This window comes from Lathamus discolor, chromosome 17, assembly GCF_037157495.1.
Source record: "Lathamus discolor isolate bLatDis1 chromosome 17, bLatDis1.hap1, whole genome shotgun sequence".
Lineage (NCBI taxonomy): Eukaryota > Metazoa > Chordata > Aves > Psittaciformes > Psittacidae > Lathamus > Lathamus discolor.
The window spans coordinates 7,085,415-7,103,796 of NC_088900.1; the positions used below are offsets into that span (position 1 = coordinate 7,085,415).

Genomic DNA, 18,382 nt, shown 5'->3' on the forward strand with positions numbered 1-18,382 from the left:
GGGCTGGCATGGGGAGGTTTGGCAGGTGACACTGTGTGGCAGCTGAAAAACCTAAACACCAAACCGAGGCTTGAGTAAGACAGACTGTGTAGCGCACATGCGGCGGTTCCTTTAACAATAACAGCTAGTTTTGTGGATCTTTCTTCCAGGTGGTTCCTGAGAATGGGTTTGAGGTTCTTAGGAGAGTCTTTGTGGACTTTGAAGGGATCAGTTTGAGAAGAAAATTTCTCAGCGGCTTGGAACCAGAGAACATCCACATGATGATCGGTAAGATCCAGTCTCTGCACACATAATCCACCTTTGGTGCTGGAATTTGGTTGACAGACTCTTCTGTTCCTCTTTCTGCTCAGGTTCAATGACGATAGACTGTTTAGGAATTCTGAATGACCTCTCAGACTGTGAGGATAAGTTATTTCCCATCGGCTATCAGTGAGTATGAGTTGTTTCATGATTAGATGTCTCTTAGTATGTTAGATGCCAAACCAGCACTGAAGTAACATCAGTTAAAATGGTCTGTAGCTTTCCTCTGCTGTTTGGGAATCTCGCAGCTAAACTGGGTGTGCAGCACGTTGTGCCAGAAAGCCTTTGAGAAACTGAAAACGTAACATAGGAATGATGAGATTTGCTTAACTGTTGAGTAGGTTGGTTTATGTTGGAATTACCTTCCAGGTGCTCCAGAGTGTACTGGAGCACAACAGATGCCAGGAAGCGCTGTGTGTATACCTGCAAGATCATGGAGTGCCGACCACCAGTCGTAGAACCTGACATCAACAGCACTGTAGAGCATGATGATAACAGAACAATTGCCCATAGCCCAGTTCCCCTTACAGGTAATCTTTTAAAACTTCCCAAACGTACTTTATCAGATCACAGCTTTTAGGGTTCAGTGACAGCTTATACCATTGTTTCTCTTTTATACAACAACAGAAACTCTACCTAAAGAGAGCCAAAATACACCTGAAATTGTAAACCCACCGTCACCAGATCGTCCCTTGCATTCTCAGACCTCTAGTTCCTGTTACTATCCACTGGTCTCGAAGGGTCCTAGGATCAGGACACCAACTTACCCATCCGCACAGAGGTCTCCCGGCTCGAGGCCATTACCCTCCGCAGGTACTTCAAGTGTTGTAGAATTTGATGTTTGCTTTTTGGGGAAGTTATTTTTATTTGTTTGGAAATAATTCTGGTTTGGTTCCTGTCTTTTATGGCTTCCTTCAGAATGTGTTTAGTTTTCTGCTTCTAGAGAAAACAGTGCCGCGGCAGTAGGCTTGAGGGAAGGAAAGCTCTGAAAATAGAGAGTAGAGATGGCCTGTTGAGAAATGTATGACTGAACCAAAAACTGCCTGGGATGAAGAAAGCCCTGAGTGGGCAGTACAGTAGCAGCGCTGCAGAAGACCTGTAGTACAGGTTAGGGACTTTCTCATCTCAGTTGGTATTTTTCTAGAGAGAGTTGGGAATCTGCTGTGTAACTCAGCTGCTGTTTCTGTATCAATGGGTCGCACTTTGTTTCAAAGCAATGTTCAACATTCAGATCAGAAGTTGAGGTACAGAATGCTGAGATGCAAACCTGTCAACTCTGCTTTCTGAACCCTGATTGACAGTATCAGATCTTTAATAGCCAGCTCAGCTATCATCATTATGTGAATGCTATTGCACTGAAAGGTTTTCATTTCTGGTGTCTTGACTGAAGGGATTGGGTGTGCATTGATCATGGAGCCTTCAGATCACTTGATGGTCTTTCTTGCCTTATTTTCTCAGGAAGTCCTACACCAGTGACCCATGAAATAGTGACTGTAGGAGATCCTTTGCTGTCCTCTGGACTGAAGAGCATCGGTTCTCGGAGACACAGCACCTCCTCTTTGTCACAGCAGCAATCAAAACTCCGGATGATTTCCCCTACACGAGCTGGGAACACTTACTCCAGGCACAGCGGATCTGCAGCTTCCAGCATGGGGTCCTCCTCAGAACATGAGCCGAGCATCAAGAGCACTGACCGCTTTGTGGGATCGGTGAATGTGGGTACTCCAAGTGCTCCAGTTCAAAGCTGCTCCACTGGTTCAGGCTCCCAGAAGACAGCGGCTATAAGCGGAAGTAAAACTTACCAGCTGGATGCCTCTCAGTCTACAGAAGGACATTCAGTCAGTTTGGATTTGCTAGCCAAAGGTGTGACTTCTAAGGGAGAGAAGATGAAAACGCCAACCTTGAAAGATCCAGATTATTCAGCTCATAGTTTTACTTCTGGAGGAAACTCCAAAATGTCCACTCAACCAACCAGTTCATCGGGCGCAGAGATGAATGTTAAAGTAGGAACCTTTCAAGAATGTTCAGGACCATTTTCTTCCAAAGAGGCAATATCCTTTCCACTTTTGCATCAGAGAGGCTCAAGGAAAGACAGGGAACAGCACATGGAACCTGTGCAGCTGGAGAAAACAACCGTAGCTGATGAGACGGATGCCAAGACCTTGAAGTCTGCTGGAGTAAATAGCAGGTCTCCTGCAGCGAGTGAGCAGGTGGTTTCCGCCCCTAAAGACAGGCGTCAGAAGGGGAAGAAGTTAGTAAAAGAGAGTTTTAAAGAGAAGCATTCCCTGAAACCTCTTACAGATTCGAGTCAAGTGGTAGGCAGCGATGAAGGAAACCTGAAACCAGAATTCACTAATCAGGGTTTGGCAACAGAACAGCTTAGCCAGAGGCTGTGTAACAGTATTCCTGCTGATAAAGCTGGCGATAAGTCCCCGCCTTCCCAAGGGCCATCCAAAGGCTCTGCAGCGCAGATCGAAGTGGCCCCCAAGGAATCGCCAACACCTAGAAAGCGCACCGTTAAAGTCACTCTGACACCGCTCAAGATGGAAGGTGAAAACCAGTCTAAAAACGCACAGCCAGAAAGCGATGCTGAGGCTCAGCCTGCAGGGGCAGAACTGGCTGCGATGGCAGAGTCCTCCTCAAACTCGGAAAGCCAGGAAGATAACCCTGTAGTCCAGGGAAGTCCGAATGAAGCGCCAGCACAGGAATCACAGAATAACACATATGAAAACCTGCCTGTCCAAGATAACAACTTGATGCTCCAGGATGGAGCTAAAGCTCAAGAAGAGGGCTCGTACAAGCGGAGGTATCCACGGAGAAGTGCTAGGGCCAGATCCAATATGTTCTTTGGACTGACTCCTCTGTATGGTGTGAGGTCTTACGGAGAGGAAGACATTCCCTTCTACAGTAACTCGACTGGCAAGAAGCGGGGGAAGCGGTCCGCAGAAGGACAAGTGGACGGCGCAGATGACTTGAGCACATCAGACGAAGACGACTTGTACTACTACAATTTCACTCGAACGGTGGTTTCCTCGAGCGCGGAGGAGAGGCTTGCGTCCCACAGCTTGTTCAGGGAGGAGGAGCAGTGTGATCTCCCCAAAATCTCCCAGCTGGACGGTGTGGATGATGGAACTGAAAGTGATACAAGCGTCACAGCGACCACAAGGAAAGTCAGTCAAGTAAGTAAAAGGAGCAGTAAGGAAAATGGAACGGAGAACTTAAAGCTAGATAGAGGTGAAGATGCCGGTGAGAAAGTGCAAGTCACCAAGAGCTCCTCTGTCCACAAAAGCGACCCAAAGATGGATAACTGCCATCCGGTGAGCAGGGTTAAAGCCCAAGGTCAGGACGCTCTGGAAGCTCAGCTGAGCTCTCTGGAAACGAGCCGCAGGGCTCACGCCAGCACACCGTCTGACAAGAACTTGTTGGACACTTTCAACACAGAACTCCTGAAATCTGACTCTGACAATAACAACAGCGATGACTGTGGGAACATCCTCCCTTCCGACATCATGGACTTTGTACTAAAGAACACGCCGTCTATGCAGGCCCTGGGAGAAAGTCCGGAGTCCTCATCCTCTGAACTTCTAACCCTGGGAGAGGGCTTGGGTCTCGACAGCAACCGTGGGAAGGATATGGGTCTGTTTGAGGTGTTCTCTCAGCAGCTGCCAACCGCCGAGCCAGTGGACAGCAGCGTCTCGTCCTCCATATCGGCAGAGGAGCAGTTTGAGTTGCCGCTGGAGCTTCCTTCCGACCTCTCTGTTCTGACCACTCGCAGCCCTACAGTGCCCAGCCAGAATCACAACAGGCTCGCTGTCATCTCGGAGTCTTCGCTCTCCTCCTCGGGGGAGAGGTCGATGCTCACCTTGCCCTCCACGGAGTCTGGGGAGAAGAGAGTGACGGTCACAGAGAAATCTGCCTCGGGGGAAGGCGATGCAGCTCTCCTCAGCCCGGGAGTAGACCCCAGCCCTGAAGGACACATAACTCCCGACCACTTCATCCAGGGTCACATAGACACAGAGCACATAGCCAGCCCGCCCTGTGGCCCTGTCGAGCAAGGGCATGGCAGCAACCAGGATTTAACAAGGAACAGTGGGACTCCAGGTATCCAGGTGCCAGTATCACCCACCGTTCCCCTCCAGAGCCAGAAGTACGTGCCAAACTCCACAGACAGCCCCGGCCCCTCGCAGATCTCCAACGCTGCGGTGCAGACAACGCCACCCCACCTCAAGCCGGCTGCAGAGAAGCTGCTGGTAGTCAACCAAAACATGCAGCCGCTGTACGTCCTCCAGACTCTTCCCAACGGCGTTACTCAGAAGATCCAGCTAACGCCTTCCGTTAGCTCCGCGCAGGGCGTGATGGAGACCAACACTTCGGTGCTGGGGCCCATGGGCAGCGGCCTCACGCTGACCACGGGATTAAATCCAAGCTTGCCCTCGTCTCAGTCATTGTTCCCTCCCACAAGCAAGGGGCTGCTGCCCATGTCCCATCACCAGCATATCCATCCCTTCTCCACCGCTGCTCAGACTGGCTTCCCACCAAACATCAGCAGTCCTTCGCCAGGTCTTCTCATCGGGGTGCAGCCGCCCCCCGACCCTCAGCTCTTGGTGTCTGAAGCTAGTCAGAGGACAGACCTGGGTACTGCCGCCACTACTCCAGCCACTGCCCTGGGCAAGAAGCGGCCCATATCTCGCCTGCAGTCACGGAAGAACAAGAAGCTGGCTCCCTCGGGAACCCCTTCTGCTATAGCTCCTCCTGATATGGTCTCCAACATGACCTTAATTAATTTTGCTCCTTCCCAAATTTCCAACCACCCGCTGGATTTGGGAGCTATTGCAAACTCCACGTCCCACAGAACCGTCCCCAATATTATCAAACGGTCCAAGTCTGGGGTCATGTATTTTGAGCAAGCATCGCTGCTCCCACAAGGTGGGACCGCCACTGCCGTGGGCACATCTTCCAGTGTTATCGGGCCAGAGGCCAGCCACCTCCCTGCAGGGCCTGTGTCAGGCCTGGCCTCGAGTTCCTCAGTGCTGAACGTTGTGTCCATGCAGGCCACGGCAGCACCGAGCACCGGTGGGTCGGTTCCCAGTCACGTTCTGGGACAAAGTTCGGTAACATTAACTAGCCCTGGATTATTAGGGGACATTGGGTCGATAAGCAACCTCCTGATCAAAGCTAGTCAGCAAAGCCTTGGTCTTGGTCAGGAGCAGCAGCACATGACTTTACCACCAAGTTCTGGGATGTTCTCACAACTGGGAGCATCCCAGACTCCATCTACAGCAGCAATGACAGCTGCATCAAGCATATGCGTTCTGCCTTCAGCACAGACTATGGGCATGACAGTTGCTCCCTCCTCTACCGACCCGGAAGGCTCTTACCAGCTTCAGCACATGACGCAGCTCTTGGCCAACAAAACCGGTGTGGCTTCCTCCCAGCTGGACCTCGGCACAGCTTCGGCCACAACGCAGTTGTCCAGCTTTCCACAGCTGGTTGACGTTCCCAGTAATACTGGACTGGAGCAAAGCAAGGCTTCCTCATCGGTGATGCACGCCAGCTCTGCGTCTCCCGGAGGCTCCCCCTCCTCTGGCCAGCAGTCAGCCAGCAGCTCCGCAGTGGCTCCCACGAAAACGAAGCCGAAAATCAAACGCATTCAGCCGTCATTAGACAAAGGGAATGGGAAGAAGCACAAAACGTCTCACTTGTGGACCGGTTCCTCTGAAGCACATGCTCCTGAGAGAGGGGCTGTCGCTGTACCCCAGGTCTCAGCTGCAGGGTAAGAGGAGTGTTTGGTTCTGCTCATCCCTGAGGTTTTGTAACAATGTGAGGAAGAATCTCACACTCATTTCTACAGCAAATTTTCTCTTGGGCAATTTTTAAGATAAAACCCACAGCTGCCAGCAGAAAGTAGATACGTAAAAGAGTATCCCTTCTGGAAGGGGAAGGATGCAAAACGTAAGGCTTTGAGCATCAGGGTTGTGAGGACATTATTCACTGTTGACAGTTCTGGCAAATTTTTAAGAGTGGTTTAGAGATATTAGGGGAGAAAATGGCACTCCAAAGGGTGGCAGGTTCTCCAAAATGATTGCTCATCCTGAGAGTAACATCCCTCTGCTGGCAACTGAGAAACATTGCGCAACACTTGTGCAATTCCTTGGTTGTCTTCCTGTCTTGTAATGAGCCTGGTTTGTAAAACATCGATTCAAACCTCTTTCAGCAGCTTACCCTTCTGAAACAGCCAGAGCTCTTTCTCTTGCTCCTCCTCCCTGTTGAAGTGCAAGTCTGGATTCTGCTGTGGTGCTGGAAGTGTGATCTGGTTCCTTGTACCTCAGGAGCGGTTGTTTCTACTCCTGCAGTTCTGTGAACTGCTGAATCGCTCTCAGCAGCTCCCAGTGGATCCGTCGCCGTTTTCCAGTCTCACACACAGCACATGTGGCTTGGCAGGTATTTTCAGTGTTCCTAATTTTTTTCGTTCCAGGACTCCTCCTCTGAAGGCAGATACGCAGGATCCAGCAAGCGTAGATCAGCCGTTGCAGAAGCCATGTGGCCAGTCTGCAGGGTAAGCACCCAACGGACGTTTCCGTCAGTGAAGGTGTGTGTATCTCCGGGAAGCTACAGCTGGCTGAGGAGATGACCCCTCACCCTGTGCTGGCTGAGCCTCGGTCGCTGAGTAGGGCTGACATAGAGAGCAGGTCACAGGCTGCACTGGGTTAGACTGCTACCCACAGAGAAATAGATGCCTCAGAAAGGAATGCCACCGAGTAGAACCTGCTGGTTTGTTTCCAATAGAACTGATGTCAGAGCACAAAGGTTATTGTTCCTGTCTAGTTCTCAAGATTTTATAGGCAGCCCTTCAGCCTGGTGAGGAAATGAGGCAGGTTGTTAAATATTTTTCTCTGTGTTCCTCTCTTTCCCCACCAAGGCAAACGTCAGTCCTGGCAGAATCTCAGTCAACACAAAGTGCAACAAGTGAGCAAGAGAATGCAGGTATGTCACTTCTTCAAAAGCACCAAGTCTTGGGATTGTCCAGGTCTGGGAGATGAGTACCTGCAAGTTCAGGGCTTGTGTGTCTCACTCTCTTGGGAAAAATCTCAGAGCTGATAACCCTGGTATTCTTGCTTTGAGGGGAGGAAAGGTTTGTTGGCTATTAATAGATGTGGGACAAATAGTTGTATGTCTATTTTAAGTTTGTGGGAATTTCAGCACTTGAGATTTCACACTTACTACAGCGCTGTCTAGATTTTTTTCTTGGACAGGTTTATGTGTCAAAAGGCAAGTTAGTCAGGAATGTTCAGTCATGGGACAACCAGTGGAAAAAAGTCATTCGACCCAGTTTCTGTCCTCATGCTGGCTCCTGTCTTTTCCAGGCTCAAAAGCTCTCGAGGAAGAAGAGAGCACTTTCAGCTCCCCACTTATGTTTTGGCTTCAGCAAGAGCAAAAGAGAAAAGAGTGTCTGGGTGAGAAGAAACACAAGAAAGGTTTGGTTTTTGAGATCTCTAGTGATGATGGTTTTCAGATCTGCGCAGAAAGCATTGAAGGTGAGAACCGTGGGTTTTGGTTGCACTGGTTTAACTTTCCTTGCTAGAAGTAAAGTTAGGAGTTCTGAGGATCAAAGTCTTGAATTACAGCCCCAGAACAACCCGAGTTCCTAACGATGGCTGGATTCTGTTGATGATTTTTTCCTTCACTAGAATATATTCAGTGAATATATCTCATTGTTTAGTCAGCCGACCAATGGTTTTGAGCCATGTTTTGTCACTATGTGGTCCATGTGGATCAGATAGAGGGGTATCTAAATTTACTCCAGAGCAGTTGCTGAAGGTGCTTACTTTATGCCAAAGGGAATTTTGGAGAGGAGGGAAGCAACTGGACACGAGGACCTTAATTTACCATGAAAGGATGCAAACTTCATAGTCCTACTTAGTTTATACAAATATGAGAATTTGTTGGAAAGCAGCATACCATGTGTGTACATGGAAGTCCACCAATGGTATGTTGTTTCACTGGGAAGCTGGTAAGACGTGGCAAAATAAGAGGCACAGCAAGGCACGGAGTTTGGCACTCCTGGTACCCCCCACTCAGACACGATCTCACTGTCGTGCTCTGTTTGTGTGTCTGCAGATGCCTGGAAGTCACTGACGGACAAAGTACAAGAAGCCCGATCCAATGCCCGGCTGAAGCAGCTCTCCTTTGCAGGTAATAGCCAGTGCCCAACCCGCTTCTGCATGTGTGAGAGTGAGCACATCTTCCTGTTCAGAAGGGCTCAGAGCCGTAGAGGCTCAGTGCAGTCTCTGACTGCTTTATGGAGGATAATTTCTTCGGTGAAAGGACTGAAAGCTGTTGCGTGGAATGCTCCTGTTGTATGTGAGAGGCTGCTGCCTTCTCCTGCTCCAAGTTGGTGCTGTCAGTGAGTTTGTATTGGTTGTGCTCTGTTTCTGCTCCAGGTGTGAACGGTTTGAGGATGCTGGGCATTATCCATGATACTGTCGTGTTCCTGATTGAGCAACTGTATGGAGCAAAGCACTGCCACAACTACAAGTTCAGATTTCATAAGCCAGAGGAGGCCAATGAACCTCCCCTGAACCCCCACGGCTCAGCCAGGGCTGAAGTCCACTTGAGGCAAGTGTGAGCTTTGTCATCCTTCAGGTTAATGGCCCATTTGCTCCACTAACTGACTCCATGAAGGGGCATAATCAGCAAATCTCTACAGCACTTAAGCTCTCCATTAAAAAGACTGTTTGTGAGTTTCACATGTAAATCAGTTATATTGTGTCTAGCACGTTTCTCTCTGCCACTTTGTTGGCGTTGTTTTGTTTAGCAAAGCTCTCCTGGCACCAGCCAGGGTTTCATTCAGGGTTCTCAGAAACTTGTGTGTTGCCCTGGTGCTTAGACGGCTTTAAGAGGGAACGGACTGGAGAAGGTGTAAAAGGGTCAAACTGTTGTGGTGGCCACATTTCTCTTCTGACAGTAAAGCAAACTTCCTTTGGTCTCTTTAAATTGCAGGAAATCTGCATTCGATATGTTTAATTTCTTGGCTTCTAAACACCGACAGCCACCAGAATACAACCCAAATGACGAGGAAGAGGAAGAAGTACAGCTGAAATCAGCCCGGTATGAAGCAGGGTTTAAAGTTTCAAAGGGGAAAATAGGGCTGCAATGTCCAAAGGAGCTGATGGGCCTTAGTTATGCATAGTGTTGTTTGAGGTGGTGGTTAGAGCAAATCTAGAGGAGACTCCTAGAGAGCTGTCAGCTGAAGGTGACCACCAGACCAGTCTTCAACTGAATGTTTCTTTTCCTTGCTAATGTGAAATCATTTGCAGAGAATTTGGGCAGGAAAGGGAGGAAATTGTCTTTCACATATATATGAAAGCACCATAATAACTTTGGGTTCTCGGTGGGCTGCAGTGTCGCAGCACCTAGATGATTATATGTTGGAAAGCCTCCCAGATAACATGTGGCACAGGCTCTCAAGAGAAGGTTGTCACTCAGCAGGGTTTCTTTGTTCTAGGAGGGCGACTAGTATGGATCTGCCAATGCCCATGCGCTTCCGACACTTGAAGAAGACCTCCAAGGAGGCAGTTGGTGTCTACAGGTACGGTTCTGCTCTGGTGCCACTGCCTCTGGCACAGAGGAAGGTAAAATCTGGAAACCTTCTAGGAATACAGACTGCAAGATTGAGGGGGAAGTAGCAGGTCTGGGGTTGTCCCTCCTCCTTCTCCCTGCACAAGTTACGTATTTGAAAGGCCATCTTCATCACAAACCTTACTCCTCGCTGGCTCACCTTGGAGTGGCTGAGGCATATGCTTGGAGGTGGGCAGAAGGGACCTGGCGTTAATGTTATGTTATGGATGAGGGCTGGCACCACGGTGATCCCTGTGGTGACTGACCCTTCTTCTGCAGTGTTTGCAGAGGTTCGCTTGTACCCTTTGAAACTGTCACTGTTCTTGTCACTTTTTTCAGGTCTCCCATCCATGGCCGGGGTCTGTTCTGCAAAAGGAACATCGATGCAGGTGAGATGGTGATCGAATATTCAGGCAATGTCATTCGCTCCATCCTCACTGACAAACGAGAGAAATACTACGACAGTAAGGTGAGTCGTGGGCTTTTGCAGAAGTTCTTAAAGACTTTAGGAGAGCTAGAAAGTGGCTGTGAAGGTAGGACAGGCTTATTGTGAAAACCACATTCGGAGCACGGCGAATCAGGCTTACAGGCTCCTCGGGATACTTCCATTCCTGCCGGAGCTCTACAAGCACTCCCTGTTTCCTCATGTGGGCTGGGAAGGGTCTCAGTCAAGTCTTGCAGACTCAAAGACCACGGAGGTGAAACGCCTGAAGCACAGATGAGAAGAGACAGGGTGCAGTTACCCTTGTGCTTGATGCTGGGTGGCTGTGACGAGCTAGGCTGTCTGCTAGGGTGGCTCTGATCTCACTTCCCGGAGGTAACCCTCTCCCTGTCCTCGTGCCTAGGGCATCGGTTGCTACATGTTCCGCATTGACGACTCGGAAGTGGTGGACGCCACCATGCACGGGAACGCAGCCCGCTTCATCAACCACTCCTGCGAGCCCAACTGCTACTCCCGGGTCATCAACATCGACGGCCAGAAGCACATCGTCATCTTCGCCATGCGCAAGATCTACCGCGGGGAAGAGCTCACCTACGACTACAAGTTCCCCATCGAGGACGCCAGCAACAAGCTGCCCTGTAACTGCGGCGCCAAAAAGTGCAGGAAGTTTTTAAACTAGAACTTCAATCGGCTGCGAGGGAGCCCCGAGGGGCCGGCGCGAACCAAAGCTTCGTGTGACGCCCTCCGCGGCCGCTCAGCCGGGCCGGGGAGGCCAGAGGCAGGAGTGGAGATGGGCCGGGCTCCAGGACCTGGCCGGCAGCTGTTTCTCTGTCAGAGTCCACATCTTCATGTCTCGCATGTGCACACTTACCCTTGTGAAAGACATGGGCGACTGGAGAAGAGCCTCAGCGTGATTGTGTTTTTGCTGTTCTCATTTCCCCTGACCCCAGTGTTTGTTTCTAGCGTGGGGCTAATGAGCAGGAGATGCTAAGGAAGGGGAGCAAGAGGTCAGCCCAGGCGCAGGCCCGAGCGTGGAGGAGCGGTTGTGGGTCCGTCCTTGCTGGCTCATGGCTCGGAGGGAGTTCTTGTGCGAGGGCTGTGTCAGAAGTTCAGTAGCTCCGTGTTGGAGTGAGCTTCCCTCCGAGGGCTGCAGCCCCAGCCCCCTGCCCCAAGGACCACGCGTGTCCATTGTCCCTTGTGCTGCAAAACACTACTTGAGAGCCGGCGCGCGGGGGGGGCTGCTGCGTCGCATGGGTCTGCCTTCAGCTGGGAGGGCTCAGCTGGGGCAGCAGGGCAGAGCAGCCCCCAGCTAGAGCGAAGGGTTGGGCTCGTGCTTTGCTGCCGGATCCCAGTCTGAGCACAGGGGAATTCCTGCTGTTTTCTGGCAGAGACAGGGCTTGTGCCAACAGCTGGGGCGCTGTGGATCTTTGTGAGCAAAGGCTTCCTTTCAGCGGTGCTTTCTCTGGCTGTGCAGAAGGGAAGTGGTCCTCTCCCGGGTCCCGTCTCCAGCAGCTCAAGGCGTTCCGGGTTTCCATCTCTCTGCCACCGCAGAGCTAGCGCGAGGGGAGACGCGGCTGGGGAGAGCTGGGGTGAGAGCTTGTGTTAGGCAGCGCGTGAAGAGCCGCTGTCACCCTGCCCGGTAGCGCAAGTCCTCCTGGCGCCTGGGCCGGCCCCGAGCCCACCACGCGGCGATGTTGGGTTTTACTCTGTTCTGTTTACAGTTTAGTATTTAAGGTTTTATAAATGTAAATATATTTTGTATATTTTTCTATGAGAAGCACTTCATAGGGGAAAGCACTTATGACGAGGCTTTTTAAACAGTGGTATTATCCTAATTTAAGAGAATCTCTTTTTAAGGGTTTTTTTAATTTTCCTAGGACGGTTGCAGGAAACGCCGGACCCAGTCCGGGCCTTTCGCCAGAGAAGGGGGTACACTTTATTTTTGGGTTTTTTTACTCTTGTTCTGCTTTTTTGACTTCAGTAACCGTTTCCAGGAGGTTTGGCTGGACCTGAGACGTAACTTATGAGTGAGATGGGGGCAGGAGGGAGCGTGGCCTGGCTGAGGGGGAGGTGGGCTCTGGCTGAGCATCCCTCTGCCTCTGCATCCTGCCCGGACTTAGCGGGGAAACTGAGATAAAACCAGAGAGCCCTGAGCCCCGACCCCTCTCTGGCCGGGGCGTGCGCTCCATCTGCAGGCGCTTTCTTGAAGGCAAATGAGTCTGTCCGTGGAGAAGAGGAAGCGGGATGCGCCCTCACCCTCCCCTGCGGGTAGGTCAGCAGCCGTCCGGGCGCTGGCGGGTGGGAGGGCAGCTCCAGGACGTGCGGAAGGGCTGAGAGCACCTCCAGAGTCCCCCGTGCCTGCAGCAGGGCACCCGAGGCCTCTTCCCGTGACCTGGGAGCGCCGCTTTCCGTTCGTTATTGCACTGTGGGGCGAGGACTCGGTGACGGCTGGTGACAGGAGTCGCGTTGACACTGCATTTGTCACTGAGATGATCTGATGATGCACTGACAGTTTGGGAACGCACATACCTTGAGGAGGCCGGCAGGCAGGGGCCGGGGCCTCATCCCATGTCCCCGGGCACGGCTGCTCTGGTCTTCCTGTCCCGGTTCTGACGGCAGCGCTGGGTCAGCCCAGCGAAGCCCAAAACTGACCCCGTAGCTGGGCTCTGCTGCCATTTCTCTGCTCCGGGCCTGGATGGCAGAGGAGGAGCGTTCTCCCTGGCACATGGATCCTCCCGATCCATCGGCCTGGTGATGGGCAGAGGCTCCGGCTGGGCAGCGCTGCCCGCAGCCACCGGTGTGGGGGGAGCGGCGGCTGTGGGAGCCCTGAGAGCCGAGCGCCGGCACCTCCGGCGGGCCCGGCTGCTGCCGCTTTGCTGCTATTGCCGTTGCGGGCCAGTGGAACTGTCTGCTGCGCCGCGGGGCCGGGAGGAGCCGCGGCAGCGGGCGCGTGGGCTCGACGCCGCTTCCCCGTGTGTGAATGTACATTTTGTGAGGACTGACGCAGATCACGGTATCTGAAAATACTGAGAAAAACACAAAAAAAAGGACCCTTGGGGCGTTTCTTTTCGTTGTGTGTGTTCGTTTCCTAAGGAGAAGCGGGTCACTGCAAAGGGCTGGGTATCTTTCCTTTCTGGTTTCTTTCATTTCGAAGCAATACCAGGTTCTCCAGCGGGACGGTCTCTGTGCGGCATCGCACCATTCACACCCATACTACTGCTCACTTGGCACTCGCCAGGTTTTTATAGCTATAAATACGATATATATAGGAACTACTATAGAAACGCACCGTGTAACGCCGCCTTCTGCAGTATCGGTCCATGGCTTTTAATTCTTAACACTATAGGTAAGGATCGTGTTCCAGTGGCTACCGCCGGCGGGAGCCGGGCCGCGCGGCCCTCTCGCCCTTCTTGTGCCCAGTCGGTTCGTGTGCAACTTGGTTTCTTCCTCTTCTTCCTCTCGTTTTGGTTATGAATGTTGGGGTACCACCTGCATATGGGGAACTGTGCTCTGTGCTTTCCTGGTCTCTTTAACGAGGTGCAGTAGCTTTGTCTATCAACCGAGAACTATATCGTGGTGTTTCTTTTATTGAACTTAACAGTCTCTTTAGTAACTACAGGTAGGTGAATAATTGTTTCAAAAAAATAAAAAGACAAAAAAAAAGCTCTGCCAAGGCAAGGTTATGTTCTAGAACTCCATCCCTTGACACCTTCTCATGTATAACGAGCTCTTCTTCTCCCTTGTGTTCTTCCGAGCTTCTGGTTGGGTTGGTTTTTTAAAAAAACACAAAAAAAGAGGAACCGTGTCTAAAGTCCATCAGTGTTAACTCCCTGCCGCAGGGAAGAAGGAAATACTTTAACAGTTAAAAAATGCTGAAAGCTCTGCAAAAGACTGAATGTAAAAACAAAAAAAAGTGTACATACTTGTAAAAAAAAAAACCAAAAAAAAAAACCCACAAAAAAAAAAAAAACAAAAACAAAGGAGTTTTTAAACATGTTTATTTTCTATGCACTTTTTTTTATTTAAGTGATAGTTTAATTAATAAACATGTCAAGTTTATTGCTGCAGAGGGCTGGTCTCCATTTCTTCCTGGGGACAGGGGGAGAAGGTGCTCTCCCCGTGCCACAGCTGCTCCTCCGGGAAGAGCCTTTGGGACACAGAGGGGTCTCGCGCCCCGGCTCACCGCGGTGGCGTGGCCGGGTCGTGGCCTGGGGTTGGATGGGGAAGGGGGAAGCGGTGCTGCGCGGTGAACATTAACCTGCCCGGGGCCACCCGCCCCCCCGACAGAGCTCGCGCAGAGGGAGGGCACCATGGCCACGGCGAACGACAGGGCCGTGCTGCAGAGCATCTTTAACCCCAGCACCCCCTTCGGGGACATCCCTGGGCTGGACGAGGAAGCGGAGGATGGCACCCAGGAGGAAGGTGAGCAGACACTGCATGGGTTCTGGCTGGAATGGGCAACAGGGTCCCTGTGATGCCGCAGGGTGCATGGGCAGGGAGGGAGGCTCTGGGGGCTGGGAGCAGCCCCATCCCGATGCCCATTCCTCCCTGGACAGGGGGGTCTTAGTGCCGGACACGTCCCTGGCCTTGAGCTCCCCTTTGCGCTGCCCCAGAGGCAGCCTTCCCCCCGGAGCTGCTGGAGCAGGTCCAGGCCCTGGAGCTGCAGGGGGTGTCTGCTGCCGAGTCGGGAGATGTGAGCACGGCGCTGGAGCGGTTCAGCGAGGCCATCCGCCTGCTGCCCCAGCGAGCCTCGGGCTACAACAACCGGGCCCAGGCCCTGCGGCTGCAGGGCGACGTGGCAGGTGAGCAGGGCGGATGGGTCACGGGTGCCCCCCAGGTATCCCCCGCCCGCCCCAACCCCTCTGCCATCCCGGCCAGGTGCCCTGAGGGACCTGGACGCTGCCATCCGCCTGAGCCGGGGCTGCGGCCGTGCCGCCTGCCAGAGCTTCGTGCAGCGCGGGCTGATCCACCGGCTGCACGCCCGCGACGAGGACGCGCGGCTGGACTTCGAGCGTGCGGCGCGGTTGGGCAGTGCCTTTGCCCGGCGGCAGCTGGTGCTGCTCAACCCCTACTCAGCGCTTTGCAACCAGATGCTCTGTGAGATGCTGGGACGGCTCCGCAACCCCGGCAGCACCGCGAGTGAGTGAGACGGGCAGGAGACGGGAACAGCAGCGTGTGGGCTAGGCCCGTCCTGGCCACCAAAGAAGATCCATCTCTGGTGCCAGAGATCCTCTTGCTGTTGCTCCTCCTCTATCCCTGGCTGACAGCTGGGATGGGAGGTACTGAGATGCTTTGCTTTGTCTCAGCTCCACTCTACCCCCAATAAACCCGCCTGCATCCCTGGCTCTGCTTGTGGCATTGCAGGTGATTGCGCTGCGGTTCTGCTGCGTGCAGAGCGGCACATACAGAGAACAGGCGGCCCTGTGGGCATGAGGTCGGGCTGAGCAGGGAGCTGGCCCCGCTCTGCTCACCCACAGCGCTGGCTGGGTGGCCTCTGGCCCCGCTCGGGGACGGCGGCTGCAGGGCGGGCGGAGGATGCTCACAGCCGCGCCGGGGACCGCCCCTGCGTCGCACGCACAGCCCCGTGCGCCGGGGCCCGCAGCCGCACTGCGGGCCGGGCTCCAGGTAAGGTGCAGCGCGGCTCTGCTGTCCAGCCCTGCTGCGTGCTGGGATGCCTGGGGCCCAGCGTGGGGACAGCGCCACATCCCTGCTCCCACTGCACGTCTCCTGGCACTGAGCGCAGCCGCTGCACCATGCGGCATTCCCCGGGCCGGCCGGAGGCTGCTCTTGCCCGACTGCTGCTGCTGCTGGGCCTCCTGGCGTTCTGCTTGGCAGGTGAGGCTGCAGGGGGGCAGGTCCAGTGCTCTGGCAGCACGACAGCGGGATGCTGCTGCGGCTCTGACACGCCACGGGCTCTCCGGCAGGGCTGGGGGAGCCGGGTCCCACCATCGATGGGCAGCCGCTGGCAGTGTGCACGCTGCGGGAGGGCGAGAGCCGTGTCTTCTCCTGCCGGGCTCCCCGGCCAGCCCCGGGTGCCATGCTGGCGTGGTACCTCGACGGCCAAAAGCAGGAGGCAAACTGCTCGGCTGTGGGCACCGCCAGCACCCTCACTCTCACCGCCCGGCGCAGCGACCGCCAGCTCAACTGCTCCCTGACGGATCCAGCCTCTGGGCAGACCTACAATGCCTCCGTCCGCCTCGACGTGCAGTGTAAGGTCTGCGATGCTGGCCCGGCTCCAGATGGAGGCACAGGGAGGGTACATGGGGCTGCTGCCTGGCCAGAGCAGGACTGTGACCTGTGGCTGCTGCAACCATAGCAGGGCAGGATCTCATCAGTCCTGTGCAGACACAGCTGATGAGCACTTCCAGCCTCTGGTGAGACAAGTCCTGCTCCTGCCTGTGCGGCCCTGTCTCTGCTGCCTGTCTCACTGCCTGTGTTTGTTGCCCAGATAAGCCAGAGATCCTGCAGGCAGATGCCCACTACCAGGAGGTCGAGGGCAAGGGACTCCTCCTGGTGCTCTTTGTGCTGGTGGAAGCCAACCCACCCGCCAGCATCACTTGGGTGGACCAGGACGGGCGGGTGATGGCCAACGCCTCAGAGGTCCTCCTGGACACCACACACTACCCGGGGCTGGCCAACCACTTGCTCCGCATCCACCTCGACACCGCGGCTGGCAACTTCTCTGTCAGCGCTGCCAACAGCCTGGGTGTCACCACCACCTCCCTCCTGCCGCCAGGTAGGTGCTGGGGGGTAGGTGCAGCACCGTGGCTGTGCCAAAGGGTGCTGAGGCGGCCACACTGCCCGTGCAGGTCTGCTGGATGCCCGTGTGGAGCTGCCCCTCCTGGGTGTCGCCGTCGGAGCAGCCCTGGCCCTGTCTGCCCTGCTCAGCCTGGGCTCCTGTGCCGCCGGCCTGGCGTGCCAACGGCCCAAGCCGGTGCCCGGCGAGGGGCAAGCGGGAGGGAGCAGCCCACTCAGCCGGTGCTCCCGTTGCAGCGGCCCTGAGCTCCCAGAGCCCCAGGGTGCACGTCTGCCCCGCCAGACCCGGTCACTGCCACCCGACCTGCACCTCAGCGACCTCACGCAGGAGGCCAGAGGTGAGACCCCGGGTGCCAGTGTGGAAGGACACACAGGGCCATGGGTCCTACCTGCGTGAGGGCTCCACGTATGGCTCTTGTCCCTTCTTTTCCTGCAGCTTCCCCCAGGGACGCAGGAGCTGGTTCTGGGGGAGAGGAGAGCACGTGGCCGGGGCTGGAGAACTCCCTGGTCCTCAGCAAGCTCGGTGAGGGGGTGCAGGTGGGCGAGTGGCCCCAAAAGCTGTGTTGGTGAAATGCCAGCTTCCCCGGCTGCCCCAAAGGGCAGTGGCAACGAGCTTTGTCCCGCAGGTTTTATCCAGCTCCCAAAGTCTGGGCGCATCTACAAAGTGCCCAGTGTGAGCAGCGAGGAGATCTGGCTGTGAGACGTGGCGTGGTGCCTTGAGGCCCCAGGTATGTGCCAGCCCCTGGAGGAGAACAGTGTGGGTGCCAGGGGCTGTGCCGGGTGCAGGATGCTGACCAGCCCTGGCTGTACCTTCAGCTACGCACCGCAGGTCCCGGTAGCTGCACTGTGAGCCAAGGCACGGTTTTATGTAGCCTGCGTGCTTTAGGAACAGATGCATCAAAGCTGTTTATAGCCAGGCTCAGCCTTGCTGCCAGCACCGAGATTCCTCCTGGGGTAAGGCCAAGCACCAGCCTTGCTTTAGCAGGTTCATGGCCCGCTTGCTGCATGATCCTTGCCATTCCTGCCAGAGCTGTGGCGGATGGGTGGGCACAGGAAGCATGGAGCTGGGGCTGGAGCGAGTCCTCCCCACAGCAATAAACTAAACTTAAGTGTCTCTGTGGTGCCACGCTGGTTATTTCTCCTTGGCAGCAGCTAAGGGGCTTAAGAATAGGAAAAGGGGCTCAGTAAGAGGAAGCAGAAGTTTGAGACCTCCAGTCAGGCTGTGGAATGCACTGGGCAGATCCGAGAGTCATGTCTGAGGGTGGA

At 54.3% G+C, this 18,382-nt stretch overlaps 3 protein-coding genes across 5 annotated transcripts in view; all 3 read left to right on the forward strand.

The window, feature by feature from the left end:
• Positions 1 to 14,427, forward strand: part of KMT2A (lysine methyltransferase 2A) — a 41,177-nt gene extending 26,750 nt beyond the window's left edge. For 2 of the 3 annotated variants that reach the window (XM_065697119.1, XM_065697120.1), the window contains 14 exons: positions 150 to 267; positions 351 to 429; positions 670 to 830; positions 928 to 1,113; positions 1,759 to 6,073; positions 6,776 to 6,856; positions 7,220 to 7,284; positions 7,665 to 7,835; positions 8,419 to 8,493; positions 8,742 to 8,916; positions 9,301 to 9,408; positions 9,806 to 9,889; positions 10,258 to 10,387; positions 10,764 to 14,427. In XM_065697119.1, coding sequence (XP_065553191.1) covers positions 150 to 267; positions 351 to 429; positions 670 to 830; positions 928 to 1,113; positions 1,759 to 6,073; positions 6,776 to 6,856; positions 7,220 to 7,284; positions 7,665 to 7,835; positions 8,419 to 8,493; positions 8,742 to 8,916; positions 9,301 to 9,408; positions 9,806 to 9,889; positions 10,258 to 10,387; positions 10,764 to 11,039 — 6,024 coding nt within the window. In that variant the 3' untranslated portion in view covers positions 11,040 to 14,427. The remainder of the gene's footprint in view (positions 1 to 149; positions 268 to 350; positions 430 to 669; positions 831 to 927; positions 1,114 to 1,758; positions 6,074 to 6,775; positions 6,857 to 7,219; positions 7,285 to 7,664; positions 7,836 to 8,418; positions 8,494 to 8,741; positions 8,917 to 9,300; positions 9,409 to 9,805; positions 9,890 to 10,257; positions 10,388 to 10,763) is intronic. The other variant, XM_065697121.1, reaches the window with a different exon arrangement.
• Positions 14,428 to 14,615: 188 nt separating this feature from the next.
• Positions 14,616 to 15,705, forward strand: TTC36 (tetratricopeptide repeat domain 36). The gene is made up of 3 exons (XM_065697151.1): positions 14,616 to 14,782; positions 14,974 to 15,162; positions 15,239 to 15,705. Exons 1-3 carry the CDS (start codon positions 14,671 to 14,673, stop codon positions 15,505 to 15,507), a joined length of 570 nt encoding a protein of 189 aa, XP_065553223.1. The 5' UTR covers positions 14,616 to 14,670; the 3' UTR covers positions 15,508 to 15,705.
• Positions 15,706 to 15,811: 106 nt separating this feature from the next.
• On the forward strand, positions 15,812 to 18,230 carry TMEM25 (transmembrane protein 25). The gene is made up of 7 exons (XM_065697146.1): positions 15,812 to 16,195; positions 16,285 to 16,569; positions 16,809 to 17,096; positions 17,170 to 17,454; positions 17,553 to 17,639; positions 17,743 to 17,844; positions 17,933 to 18,230. Exons 1-6 carry the CDS (start codon positions 16,114 to 16,116, stop codon positions 17,814 to 17,816), a joined length of 1,101 nt encoding a protein of 366 aa, XP_065553218.1. The 5' UTR covers positions 15,812 to 16,113; the 3' UTR covers positions 17,817 to 17,844; positions 17,933 to 18,230.
• Positions 18,231 to 18,382: the final 152 nt, after the last annotated feature.